The sequence below is a fragment of the Xiphophorus maculatus genome, chromosome 21 (assembly GCF_002775205.1).
Source record: "Xiphophorus maculatus strain JP 163 A chromosome 21, X_maculatus-5.0-male, whole genome shotgun sequence".
Classification (NCBI taxonomy): domain Eukaryota; kingdom Metazoa; phylum Chordata; class Actinopteri; order Cyprinodontiformes; family Poeciliidae; genus Xiphophorus; species Xiphophorus maculatus.
In genome coordinates this window covers 469,539-483,483 of record NC_036463.1, presented here as the reverse complement: position 1 = coordinate 483,483, position 13,945 = coordinate 469,539, and the positions used below count along the sequence as shown (strand labels likewise).

The 13,945-nt window shown below is 38.1% G+C and overlaps 1 protein-coding gene across 2 annotated transcripts in view; it reads left to right on the top strand.

The window, feature by feature from the left end:
- cubn (cubilin) overlaps positions 1–13,945 on the top strand; it is a 180,556-nt gene that overhangs the window by 21,470 nt on the left and 145,141 nt on the right. For both annotated transcript variants that reach the window (XM_023326227.1, XM_023326226.1), the window contains exons 18-25: positions 1,849–2,005; positions 2,707–2,882; positions 6,699–6,864; positions 8,715–8,937; positions 11,234–11,364; positions 11,729–11,918; positions 12,457–12,617; positions 13,058–13,239. In XM_023326227.1, the coding sequence (XP_023181995.1) occupies positions 1,849–2,005; positions 2,707–2,882; positions 6,699–6,864; positions 8,715–8,937; positions 11,234–11,364; positions 11,729–11,918; positions 12,457–12,617; positions 13,058–13,239 (1,386 nt within the window). The remainder of the gene's footprint in view (positions 1–1,848; positions 2,006–2,706; positions 2,883–6,698; positions 6,865–8,714; positions 8,938–11,233; positions 11,365–11,728; positions 11,919–12,456; positions 12,618–13,057; positions 13,240–13,945) is intronic.

Below are 13,945 nucleotides of genomic sequence, written 5' to 3'. Positions count from 1 at the left end.
TCAAATTATTTTACCTTTTATGGAAAATCTGAATTATTAGGCACATCCAGAGCTTTCCTCAATAGTTTGACCTAGGTTGAGACCTTCATCGGTGACCTGGTAATTTGCTGTCTGTAGTATTACGTTTGGACACCTTTTCTTTTGACTGGAGTCAAACAGTAAATACATAATTTGCAACATATGGGATATATTCTTAAAACTAAGCACATACAAACAGGAACTTAAGCTTGACCTCTTTTAAAAGCAGTCGAGCCCTCAGAGTCAGTGTCCAAGTAACGGTGGACTCCAGAGTCTTTAAGACGGCAAGATAACTTTTAGTTCCACAACAGGGTAATGTTATATATATACAGTATAAAAAAAAAATTAGAGCCATATATATATTAGAGTATATATATATATATATATATATATATATATTGAGCTATCCAGTCAATAGATAGATCTATTGACCAGAGCTAAGATCCTGTGGGACTTCCAGATCCAGACAGACAAAATGGTAATGGCGAACCAACCAGACATTGTCATAGTGGATAAACAACAGAGGAAAGCCGTTGTGGTAGATGTAGCAATACCAAGCGACTGCAACATCAGGAAAAAGGAGCACGAGAAACTAGAGAAATACCAGGGCCTCAGGGAGGAACTGGAGAGGGCCTGGAAGGTGAAGACCACAGTGGTGCCTGTGGTCATCGGGGCCCTCAGGGCAGTCACCCCCAAACTGGACCAATGGCTACAACAGATCCCAGGAACAACATCAGACATCTCAGTCCAGAAATGTGCAGTCCTTGGCACAGCCAAGATACTGCGCAGAACCCTCAAGCTCCCAGGCCTCTGGTAGAGGACCCGAGCTCAGAGGATAAGAACCACCCGCGGTGGGTGAGAAGGGATTTTTTTTTTTTTATATTTACTGTATATATATATTATTTCTGTTCTAAGAAACAGCACAATCAAAGTTAAAAAAGTAATAAACAATAATCTGCGCAAAAGCATAAGCATCATGTTATAATATTATTAATCAAAAACATACCGAAACTGTTGTCTTGATTCTTTCATGCATGTTTGAGAAATCCCTCTATCTTCCGTGGATACCATTCAGCTGTGGCTGAAATTCCTGGGCGGACCTAGCGCCACCTTCGAGACACAGCTCATACTTGGAGCTGTAGTTTCCAACTGTGTTACATAGCCCCTCTCCCCCTGTCAGTCTCCTACTCAAGTCCTTCAGACTAGTCATGGTACTGCTCATTCAACAACATAGTTTGATTTGATCTCTCATGACTTTTCAGAAGTTCAGGTTATGTAGGAGGGTTCAGGCTCTATAGATGGACACGGTCACAGGTGAGGTATCTGATAATATCCTAGACCAGAGGTTCTCAAATCCAGACCTCGAGGGCCAGTGTCCTGCAACTTTTAGATGTGTCCCTAGTTCAACAATGTCATAGCTGAATTACCTCCTATGTTCAGTCAAGTTCTCCAGATTTCTGCTGATGAGCTGACCTTAATTTTTTGCAAAGTAATTTAACTTATATTGAATCTTCTATGATCATACTGTTATGGATATGATAACTATTTTCTCTATATACAAAATGCCTCACCAAATGTCTCGGGTTACACTGTGAGCTTCACTATCTTCACCTCATATGTTTGTTTACTACTTCATGGCGGAATGATCGTGCCTTGGCGTCATCCATACCATCTTGGACAACAAATCCTGTTATAGTTTACTTAATGTTTTAAAGTGAGCTGAATCATCATGGGATGTGAGCAGTTGATATGCTGAGCCTTATTTTGTTACCTGCCTGAATTAAAAGTGAGTGTTTTTTATCTCCAGCATTTGTCTTCTTTTTTTTTTAGGTTCGTGACGGGAGGATGGAGACTGATCCACTGATAGGGAAATATTGTGGGAGCACCCTGCCATCTCCGATTCGCTCGTCCTCCAACTCTCTCTGGATCCGTTTTAAGTCTGACAGTTCAGTCAGCCGTGCTGGTTTCAGGGCTGCCTACAGTGTTGGTGAGATTTTATACATAACAAAGCAAGTGGTGTTTTGTGTTTGGATAATAACCATAACAATAGAGACATGAAGGAATTGCAAGGTTTTAACAAACTAAGGCAAACCTTGCTATAAAGAAACTTTTCTGAAGTGCCTTGAAGAAAAGGACTCCTTGGTCCTTTGGGGGCCTTGTGTGAGCAATGATGCATGATGGAGTCAAATATATCATGAGAGGTCTTGATGCTACCAAATTGGCCTACTCTCAGCTCAGTTTTCATGAATTGCCCTAATCACAGATATTTCTGTGGTACATGACTTGAGATGAAAATATCCCTATTCACAGATTTTTTTTGGAGGATATTGGAAATATTTCAAAGAATGAGAGAAACTGAAATACCTAGGTCCAATGATACTTGATATTCGAACATTCTATATCTATCTCTCTATATATACAGTATATCTGTCTGTCTGTCTGTCTGTCTGTGTGTGCATCTATCCATGCGTCCCTTTAACCAGAGGGAGACTGGTCTTGGGGTAGCAGCCTAAGTCAGGAGGCCCAGACTTCCCTCTCTCCAATTCTTCAGTCACAATACTTAGTCCTGCCAATGTCCCTATCAGATTCAAGTCAGGCTCTGGCTCCAAAATGTTAATACTTATTCCACCCAGACCACTACATGTATATGAATATTGTTCTTTTTTCTTTTTTTTTCACTTTTCCTAGCTTGTGGAGGTACCCTTTCTGGAAATGGAGAGTTCCGGTCTCCATACCACCCAAATCCCTATCCTCACAACAAAGTCTGTGAGTGGGTCATCAACCAACAAGAGGGCTATGTGGTCACATTAAATTTTCTGTCGTTTGATGTTGAAGGAGGCTCTTGCAGATTTGACTTTGTTGAGGTGAAGTATTTCAGTTAACTTCATCAATTCATTAATACATGACATTCATTTATATGACATAAGAAAAATGGGACATCATGGAAATGAATTTGATTCTGTTTCTTCATTGGTTTGTGTAAATAGGAAAACAAAGAGGGTGAACAGCTATGTTGTAAGCCACTTGAATTACCATCAGCACATCTTAAATTTTGGTATACTCAAGGTTTGCAAGAAAATATGAAATCTCTTTTTCTAAGTTCATGGCTGTTTTCTAACATCACAAATGGTCATATGCATATAATGTAATATCTAGCATTTAGTATAATAAAAACAGGTGTTATGATGCCCATGTTTCACAAATGACAGTTGGACCTTAAGTATTAAGCAGCTGGGTAAAGCTGATTCAGTCTCTGTGCTTATTCTGCTATGTATTGTATTTGATGAATTTTTAAAATTTTGGAGTTGAAGTTATTGTTCACCTGGTTTCTCCTCTTATGTTACTTTGGTTTCTATTTAGGCTAGTTCATTTTGATCACAGTGTACTAATTTACTTCCTGTATCAGAGCCTCATCATCTTTGTAAGTTGTCTCATTCCTATGTTCTGCTTAATGATCCTATAGTTTTCTTCTGCTGTTCTTCTGTTGTTTTACCCTGGCTGTTGCCTTCCATATTATTCCACATGATTCTAATCTTGCCTACAGCACAGTCTGGGCTTTCTCCCATTTAAGTAGAATTTAAACTGTTCCAATCAAAGAACAGAAATTGTGAATGATGATGTGCTGTTTTAGAATTGAAGTCTGCCCATAGTTTTATAGATGGCAGGAGGAAGGAGGAAGTGCATTGAAGCCATCCAGTCCATGTTGACCATGCTTCCAAATATTGAATTAATATTAACAACTGCCTCGTTTGGATCAGCACTTCTCTTTTTGCAGTGTCGGATATTTGTTTACCTCGCAGTAAGCTTCATAGCGTCAAACTGATGCATTACATACTTCATGGGAAAACGTGAAGTATGCATTTCACGTTTACCTGTGAACACAGTCCACTACTCCAGGAAGCAATCCTTTCTCAAAGGTTGAGGGTATAGACCCTCTGAATGAGGCGAAGCGTAGAACAAGACTACTGTTGTCTAGCTGTTACTCCTCATTTGATTCCCCTAGATGTGCCCGACTTTGTTTCTCTGTTGCTTTGCTTGTTTGCATTCATTGCTTTGTTTTAGTCTGTGGTTTGAGTTCTCCCTTCCAGGGCCGTGCAGAGACCTTTGGAGGGTTAGGGGCTCAAAGTTAAAAAGGGGCACAATGAACAAGATTTTAAAACTAACAGTATCTTAAAACACCATAGCAACCAACCATTTTAATCAAGAATCTACTATTTTATTGGATCATACTAACATTGCCATCAGGTGTGGACAATGCAAAGCAAACTTTCCCTGATAGTTATAATGTTTCTGTTTCTGCTGCTGACAGCTGGAGGGCTGTGTTGATCTGAGACTGTAGTTGTTAAACAGACCAGAGGAGAAAAGTTTGCTGGTTATGAAGTCTGTTATGAAATAAGCAAATTTGCTGCTATTTTACTAAATAAACTCTCATATCTGGCTGTTTAATCTCCATAGCAACAAGGCTGTAGACTGCTTTAAAGATTAAACAAGCTCATAGGGGTTAACTCTATATTATTTTTCTATGTCAGCATATCTGAGATCTAGAATTGTAAGACAGAGATATCAAGGCAAATAAAACTCAGTAGCTACCAGTAGGCCCCCGAGGGCCCCAATAAATGTTTGAATTGTAACACAGATTATAGATCTAAAACTTTATCATTCATTTCTTGAGAATGGCAATGCTATTAAATTTGATTTAATCTGTTCATTGGTTCATTAGTTTAAATACATCCTAAATGTATTTACATCCTAAATGTAAATACTGTACATGTAGGATTTACTTAGGAAGTCTACTTTGTAAAAGTGCAAAGAATCATCTTGATAGTTTGATTGTTGTTTTACCATGGCTACAATATGGTGCTATCTGTGATCTGTGTTTGAGCTTGGTTGGTTCACAAATACACAACAGGAAATAATAGCCAATAATCTGAGTGATACACTAAATGTATATTTAAACACTGTTAGTGATAATGATGTTCTTAGTAGGAAGGCAAGGGGAGGTAGAGAAGAGGATATGGGGGGGCTAAATCAGATCCTGCCTAATGCTGGGTCCACGACGAATGCGTTTCCCGCACCAAGAATGTGTCTGATGCTTCAAGTTGGACATGTGTGCACATTTATGACATTTATTCTGCTTTCACACCAATGGAAGATTGGAAAAACGTTGCCTTTCGAGTTCTGCTGAAACATTCAGATGGTAGGGTCAGAGTTTGGTGTCAACAACATGAAAGCACGAATCTATCCTGCCTTGTATCAATGGTTCAGGCTGGTGATGGTGAAAATGGGGGATATTTTCCTGGCACACTTTGGGGCCATTAGTACCAATTGAGCACCATGTCAACACCACAGCTTACCTGAGTATTATTCCTGACCATGTCCATCCTTTTATGACCACAATGCACCCACCTTCCAGCAGGATAACACGTCAGGTCATAAAGCATGAATCATCTCAGACTGGTTTCTTGAACACGACAATGAGTTCACTGAACTCAAATGGCCTCCACAGTCACCAGATCTCAATCCAATAGAGAACCTTTGAGATGTGGTGGAACAGGAGATTCGCATCATGGATGTGCTGCCGACGAATCTGCAGCAACTGCATGATGCTATCATGTCAATATGGACCAGACTCTCTGAGGAATGTTTCCAGTACCTTGTTAAATCTATGCCATGAAGGATTAAGGCAGTTCTGAAGGCAAAAGCGGGTCCAACCCAGTACTAGCAGGGTGTACCTAATAAAGTGGCCGGTAAGTGTAGACTTTGAATGTAAACCAGACACTCATGATGCTCAATCTGCATTTGGTTTGAACGCAGCATAAGACCCCATATTACCTTAGGCTGGCCCTGCATGAAGAGCTGGAGCCACTGTGCTGTGTATGTCTCTGCTGGATGCCAGGGACCAATAGGAAGATTGAATTTATAAGGCACAATCAGGGACAGACCTGCAGACGAGGCTTTGCTATATCGTGACTGTTGAGCCACAGAGGCTGTTTTGGCTGCCTTGGTTTTATGGGGTGGGTTTTTTACATCGCCGCTCTTCATTGTTAGACTTTTGTGCTGGTTAATGCACAAAAGGTTAATTTACAGGTCCACTCGCCTGCCACTGCTGAAATCTGACTGGAGCAGCAGAAGCTAGGTAGAAAAGGCATTTGATATGACGCAGTTTGAGGTATTGTGGCAACGCAAAACTAGAGGATGTTGCAAGTTGTCCGCTTTGGCACAGAGCTGCATGGACGGTCCACCGGCCACTGGCCCACTAAGAAACCCATCCGGTAGCCCCATATGCCAGTTCGCCCCTGCTTTTGGGACATCTTGATTTATTTAATTATGGCATGGACTTGGCATGTGCCTTTTCCCTTCCATTGATTAGCTGATCCAGCTTGAAGCAATATTTATTTCAAATAATTTACATTTTGTAAAAGTTTTCAGATTTATCATGCCTACATTTGAGGTCTTCCATTGAACACAAAAATACCACTATATCTATATAAAGACACAAAATACTTCCAGTGTCAACATCACTTTTGTTTGTTTAACCTTTTCTTTATAATATTTGTAAAGCTTGGGTAAGATCTTTAAAGTGTTGTTTGTGTAATGATTATGGCTTTGGTGTTCTTTTTCTATGAAAATGATAATTGCCAAGGTGATGGACAGAAGTCAACAACTATCTTTCTTTTTAGGTCAGGGATGGACCCTCACCTAGCTCTACCCTGCTGGGGAAATTTTGTGGTGACCAGATTCCTCCCAGGCTCCAGTCAACACAGAAATCTATGTACATCCAGTTCAGCACAGACTCCTCTGTCAACAACCATGGCTTTGAAGCAACATATGACTCTGCCATTGAGGGTGGGAGGAATATTTTTTATTTATCAGAGTCCTAAATGACTATGCTCATTGGTCAGACAAGCAGAAGAAGTATACTGATGTAAACCAAGTTAGTTTTGTAGAGGAATATAATTATATTAATAGTTAAAAAATATGTAAATATTAAATTCCTCCATAGTTTCATATTTAAAATACTATTTCTATATAGGAATTTTTCTGGGCACCTTGTTTCCCTCCAGTGGGTAAAAGAAGGCATGCTTTTCTAACTGGTTAATTGGTCTTAATTGACATTTAACCCTCCTGTTATGTTGCGGGTCAAATTGACCCATTATAAAGTTAACTTTTTTTTTTTAATAGTTGGAAGTATTTTTTCTGCATGAAACTTTTATTTGTCTTAATAGGTGCACTTTACATATAAACTGAAAATAGTTCATTTTATGCATTTCCAACCCAACCTGGGTCTACATTTTATATAGGTACTCTTTGGGTCAATTTGATTTTGCAGTCAAGTTGAAAGGTAAAAAAGGTAAAAAAAAATTTCCAATTCTATTTATTTCCTTGCAGCTATGAGACATATTTTAAAAACACACACACACACCACACACATACATGCACAACACCACAAATCCACTTTCTCACTTTACTTCACTAGGAAACTGCGAGAAAGCAGGTGTTTATACAACTTTTGATGGGAACCTTTTCTGTTCCTGTGGACAAACTCCATCCACTCTGAGTGACACTCAGCAGAAGTGATGGGAAAACATAAATACTCTCTGCATGACTCATTAGTCTTGATTTTAATCAGCGGGTCAATTTGACCCTGAACAGTATGCATGTTTCAAGTTCAACTATAAAGATCACCCATTGAAAAAAAAATTAAAATGTAATAAAAAAAATTACTAAAGATCAATTTCAAGGATAATTACTGTTTTTTTGTGTCTAGGTTTTTTCAGTGGACATAAAAAAAAATGTAAATTACATTTTTTATGTCCAAATGAGTAAATGAGTAGGTTGTTGTCATTGATTCTTTATTTGTGAGAAATAAAAAAACATCATTGCACAAATATTGATTGAAATTGTTAGTATTTGAGTTAATAATCAGATACAAAAATGTTTTGGAGGAATTTTTTGGTTTCTGACACTATTGCATGATGAAACACTCCACGTCAAATTGAGCCACGAACATTATTGCTGTACCTCACAAACAAACATAACAGGAGAGTTAAATTAAATTGTACATTAGTGCTGTAGTATGTCTCTGTGGTAATATGGACTAGTGACCAGCAGTCGACATACTCTGCCTAGCTGACTGCTGAGATAGCTCTGTTGAACTGATATGTGTTGGTTTGTCTTAAAAAGTGACTCATGGGTGCTATGGTGGTGCAGGGATAAAGTCTGTAACCCACATGCTTTAGTCCTTGATGTAGCTGTGATGTGTTCAAGTAACAGTCTGATGACAGCTCTCTTATAACCCACATTCTTTTATGACAACTGCTAAATAAAATCCATTAAAGCTTTTTAAATTTCCTTTTGATGAAATTTCTTCTCACATGTTGACCGACCTAAGGGCAGTTTAGATCAATGAACCTGTGATCCATGTTTTTGTGATGCTGGAGAAAGTTAGGGTAGGTGGAGAGAAAACGCATGCAGAGGGAGGACATGCAAACTCCATGTAAAGAGAGTCCAGAATGGGATTTGTACCCAAGATCAACAGTGCCAACAACTGTACCAAGCTATTTTCCAAGATTGCTATGCTTTAAAAAAAAAAAAAAAGTCATAAAAATTTAGTTCATGGTCCTTCATTTAACATTGCACATTTTAAAGTGGTAGAAGGATGATCTCTTCAATGTAACCATTTTTTTTTGTACCAGGCTGTGGAGATACTCTGACAAGTCCTTCAGGCACCATTACCAGCCCTGGTCACCCAACAAACTATCCACATGGTGCCAATTGTACCTGGTACATTAGTGTTTTACCAGGGAACCTAATTCGACTGTTGTTTGACTCATTCAACCTGGAGTACCATGCCAACTGTAACTATGACTATCTTGAAGTTTATGATGGGACTGGAACAACTGGGAACAAGACTGGCAGGTACAACACATACTCACACATAAAGTGGCATTAAGAAATAAGAACATTTTGAAAGAGAAAGTTACACACCATAGAATAAAAGCACTTTCCAATCCTCACACCCTCCACTTCCCCATAGATGTCCATTTTACCCCTAAGCTTATTATTTCTCCATCTTACCTTTATCATTGGACAATGTCAGGATTGACAAAACTACATTAATGGGAAGATTTGAAAGTGTAAAACATGAAACAAATCAAACTTTATTCATAACCAAATAAGAGTAGCAAACATGCCACTTTGTGAGACGGAATTGTCTTAGCATTTTAAAACTTTTAATGTTACTATTAGAAAATGAACAAAAACACCCACTATATGGTTACTGTATGTAATGTTTATTGATTGGTTTATTGCTTAGTATTATCATTTGTTCTGTGCTAGTTTGATGTGAAGAACAGGAAATCTGCCATGGACTCTGAATGAGAGTGCATTGCTAAAAATTCTATCATGGATCAATTGGAACTGTGAAGATTCCAAAATGATCCCCTTAAAGAAGCTTAAGGAGCTTTGTAGATCAAATAAAGACTTAGTCATTTTTTACAAGCTGATAATTAATTTAAGTTTTGCTGAAATGCTTGAATCATGACATGATGACAGAAAAGGTTGCCACAATAATCAGCCCTACCATGACTTTAATGTGTTCTTTCTGTGCAATTTGAGAATTATTTTCATGAAATGTGTGTCTTTTGTTTCATTGTTCTTGTAATTACAAGAAGTATGGTAAATAGTACTGTAAAAGAGTTCAAATTAACTGTCATGGCTGTTTACTCAACAATGTACAGCACAATGTTTGACCTTCTCCCACTGTCCACATAAAAAAATAAAAACATTTCGCATGAACTTTTAAAAAGCAGAGTTAAATGGAGGCATTGGTGAGGACTGACATTTATATAACACTTCACTTTCAGTCTCATGAAGTGTGAAAAAATGTTTTCTTTTTTTTTTAAATAGATATCCATCTATTACGGGGTGGTGAGCCAGTTCAGCATTAAGAGCCAAATAAAACTCATTATCACCATCAAGGATTATACAACAACTTCAAGATTAGATTTATACATTGCTTGCTGATACAGCCTTTTTCTTAGTCCCCAAGGCTTTGATGGGAAACTTAACAGTGTTGAGTTTTTTTTACAAGTGTCTTTAAATTTGGTTTGTACTCTCTTATAGCTACTCAAACCAACTCTTTCACATTTGTCAGTGAAAACAAGACAATGACTTAAGTGTAGTAAAAATTAATTCACAGACATACAGAAAACTTTTGAGCTTTTTCTGCCAAACTGGTGGATGTGGAAGTGTCTCATGCAGAACATTTTCGAAACATGAAGGAAAATTCACTGGTATGGCTCAGATTTGTACTTCTGGCACTTCTGGATAGATGCAAACTACATCTCGTTGCTTGTACTTGTGACAATGCAATGACAATAAAGTTGAATTCTATTCTACTCTATTCTATTTGAGGGTATTGTGCTGACCTCTACCATTTGCATATTTTACACTGTAGTTTAACCTCTAGAACCCGATAGACCCACGGACCAATATTTTTGGTGTAACATCACCCCGGCCCCTTTTAGCCCTCTTTTAAAACTTCCTGGATTCACCCCTGCTCAATAGTTTTAAGGGGGCATTTAATAAACATTAATATTCAAGCATTAATACAAATTAAACCGTACTTAAAGGTTAAACACAGCGCGTCTGACGCACCATAATAACTATCGTTATTAATTTAAGCTGTCGTAGGAGTCTCTGTTTCTTTCTGATTTCACTCAGTTTTGTTCTGTTTTTTTTTTCTGCAGTAGAAAAATGGCTCCTTATCTCAAATCCACGAACTAGCCACTCTCCGCGTCACCGCGATGCGCACAACTTTGATTGTGTTCAAGTGATCAGAACCGGTTTGCTTTTCCCTTTAGCGGCACCAGAACCTGCAGCGCAAACTGACACTCGTTTACTTCTATCTTATTATTTGCGCAGCAGCTTGATCTGCTTCACTCCCACCTCTGCGCCACATTTCTCTGAGCTTTGAAGCAGCGCAAAGTTCACCGACGTGAAATAATGCAGCCGACAGAAATACAGGAGACGTGTGGAGGAAAGCTGCTACCATGGAAACAGATTTTATTCCTAAATTATTCAGCTTCCATCTCTCTGCTTCTCCTACAGCTACTGCAGACTTCTAGCGCTAGCTTAAAATGTCACATTTTTGTCAGTGCTGGTGAAGCATTTTCTATAGCAACTATCATGTTTTCTTTTGCCATGTGTACAGATACTGTGGGCGCTCAGTACCTCCATCTATAACAAGTGCTGACAACCAAATGACTCTTCTGTTTGTGACTGATTCAAGTTTATCTGGGGAAGGGTTCTCTGCCAGTTATGTGTCCATCAATGCTAGCACAGGTAAAGTTTGCCAAAAGACTTAAATGTTTCCTACTCAGTTTGTCAAAACATTTTATAGGCAATAAAAGTAAAATTTTTACTGCAGTTTAATTGGAGGAAATCTTTTCTCATATTTATCCATGAAGTGTCTGATTATGGACATAACTGCCAATTCTCCAAGAATGCAGTACAAGAATCAGAAGAAAAACTTGCTTTAGCAAGTTTTTCCAACCCTAAACAATATGACACAAGTTTGTGTTGTTAATCTTGGCTTTGCTCTCCTTTCTTCATGCTCTCATTTAGTATGATTTGGACTAATTCAGGTGATTGATCTCATACATTGAGCAAATATTGATTTATAGAATTGTAATTTATTTATTTTTAGACTGTGGTGAGAGCTTCACCTCTCCAACCGGAACCTTCACCTCTCCCAGCTACCCTAACAGCTATCCCAACAGCCGAGACTGCACCTTCAAGATCATTGTTCAGCTCAACATGCAGATTCTGTTGAATTTCACCAGTTTTGAGTTGGAGGGCACTCCTCCTTTCTGCAGCTTTGACTTTGTGGAAATCAGGTATGAAATGAAGTACAGTGGTAGATTATGTTACTGCATAGACTGAATCCAATCTCCTCGTGTTCTTCCTACCTGTTGGTCCTTATTACCACTGCTAAATGGGACACCTAACCCAGAAGCAAATTTTAAACAGACTAGGCTCCATTTTGACCATGTATCACATGCAAACTAAACAGCTTTACTCCACTCTTCATCTCACTCTGATATAAAAGACCCAGTAGTCTATAGTGGCTACAATAGTCCTCCCAAAAATCTTTGCTTTTCTTTTATCACAAATTGCAAGATTCAGTGAGAAATGACTTCAAACAGCATGAGTCCAATCAAATAATAATGCATGCTTAATATCCTAGGAATGAAAAATCTGTTTAGTCTTAGAAATTAAAACTGGTAAATATTTTGTCACATCATCTTCATTTCACAGTGCAAGTGTTTAAAATTTCAACAGGATGGAAAAGACATTTATTCAGAAAAACATTACAAGGTATATTTAGCATATTTCATATCTAAACAGAACAAATGAAATCTGCTGAATTTACAGGGATGGGGGCTATGAGACATCTCCCCTGATTGGTAAGTTCTGTGGCAGTCAAAGACCTCCAGTTGTGGTGTCACATAGCAATCGTTTATGGATTAGATTCCACTCTGATCCCTCAATCACAAGTCATGGATTCATTGCGCACTGGGATGGAACACAGACAGGTACATGCTACTAATATTCTTTATCTGTTTCTTTCATTTACACTGTGAGGCTTAGATCACAAAAGTACGGAGATTCAGTTACAACCAAACACCAAACTATTTTGCCTCGTTTGGTCCAACAGCATCAAACCTTCAGTTTTATGTTTCAGTTGTGACAATTTTTATTACTGACTGAGAATCCACAGCACTGAAAACTTAGAAAAAGGACCACTGACCAGATTCTGTCAGAGATATGTAGAAATATTACCGAGACAACTTTATGCCAAAGCTCTCTGATGATGAGTTATACTGTATCTTTACAGAACATGGAATTTATTGCCTCATATTTAAATAAAAGATGCACTATTCTGGCATCTTACATAAAGATGAAGCACCTATGAATGTTGTCAGATTTTCTTTAACTGTAATGCATTTACATGTTTTGCTTCTTTTTCATAAAGGTTGTGGAGGAACATTGACAACTGCCTCTGGTGGATTGTCTTCTCCCAATTATCCTTTACCATATCATCCCAATGCTGAGTGCTACTGGAACATTAGGACCAGTCAGGGCAGCCAGGTCCAACTGTCTTTTTCAGGTTTCCACCTGGAATCCAGCTCATCCTGTTCTTATGATTACCTAGCTGTGAGTAGTCTCTCTCAACATGTTCTAAAACAGCTCATTTACATCAGAGTACCTGATATATGCCTGATATTTTAGAACCTGCAGGATACACTAAGTGTGGTTTTAATGTAGGTATATTATTAGCTATTGAACATACTTGGCATTTATCCTCATGTAAATGGCTCTGATTCTAGACACATGCTAAAGCAAATCATTTTTATCAAATGAGAAGTCATATATCATCATATCTATATTATACCTAATGCCCGCAACACCAGCTTATCTGTTCAGGTGGAATTCACTTCAGCAGGCCAGCTGACTGTACTGAAAGTAGAAATGATTTAAAGTAATTGGAAGAATTTTGTCTCTAGTAATATTGAAAATAAGTGAAAACCTACAATTAAACTGATGTTATTATTGTAATTTAAAACCTCAACAGGGAAATAAATCATTATATTTTCATCTTACTGCAGTGTTCAAAAATGTAGAAAATGTCTGAATCTGACATCTTCATACAGAACTGTAAAAGCACATTGCTAAGCACAGTTATTACAGTAACTAAAACTTATTGCAATGATCTTATTTAATTCAGCAACAAACTGTTTTCATTTGACTGCTCAGAATACTTAGCAGAAAGCCATGTTTCTGTCCCATCTTTGTATGACATCAAGGAGAACTCTTAGTTTTTTCCCACTGAAAGCAGTGCATTAAACAATCTTGCCATGTT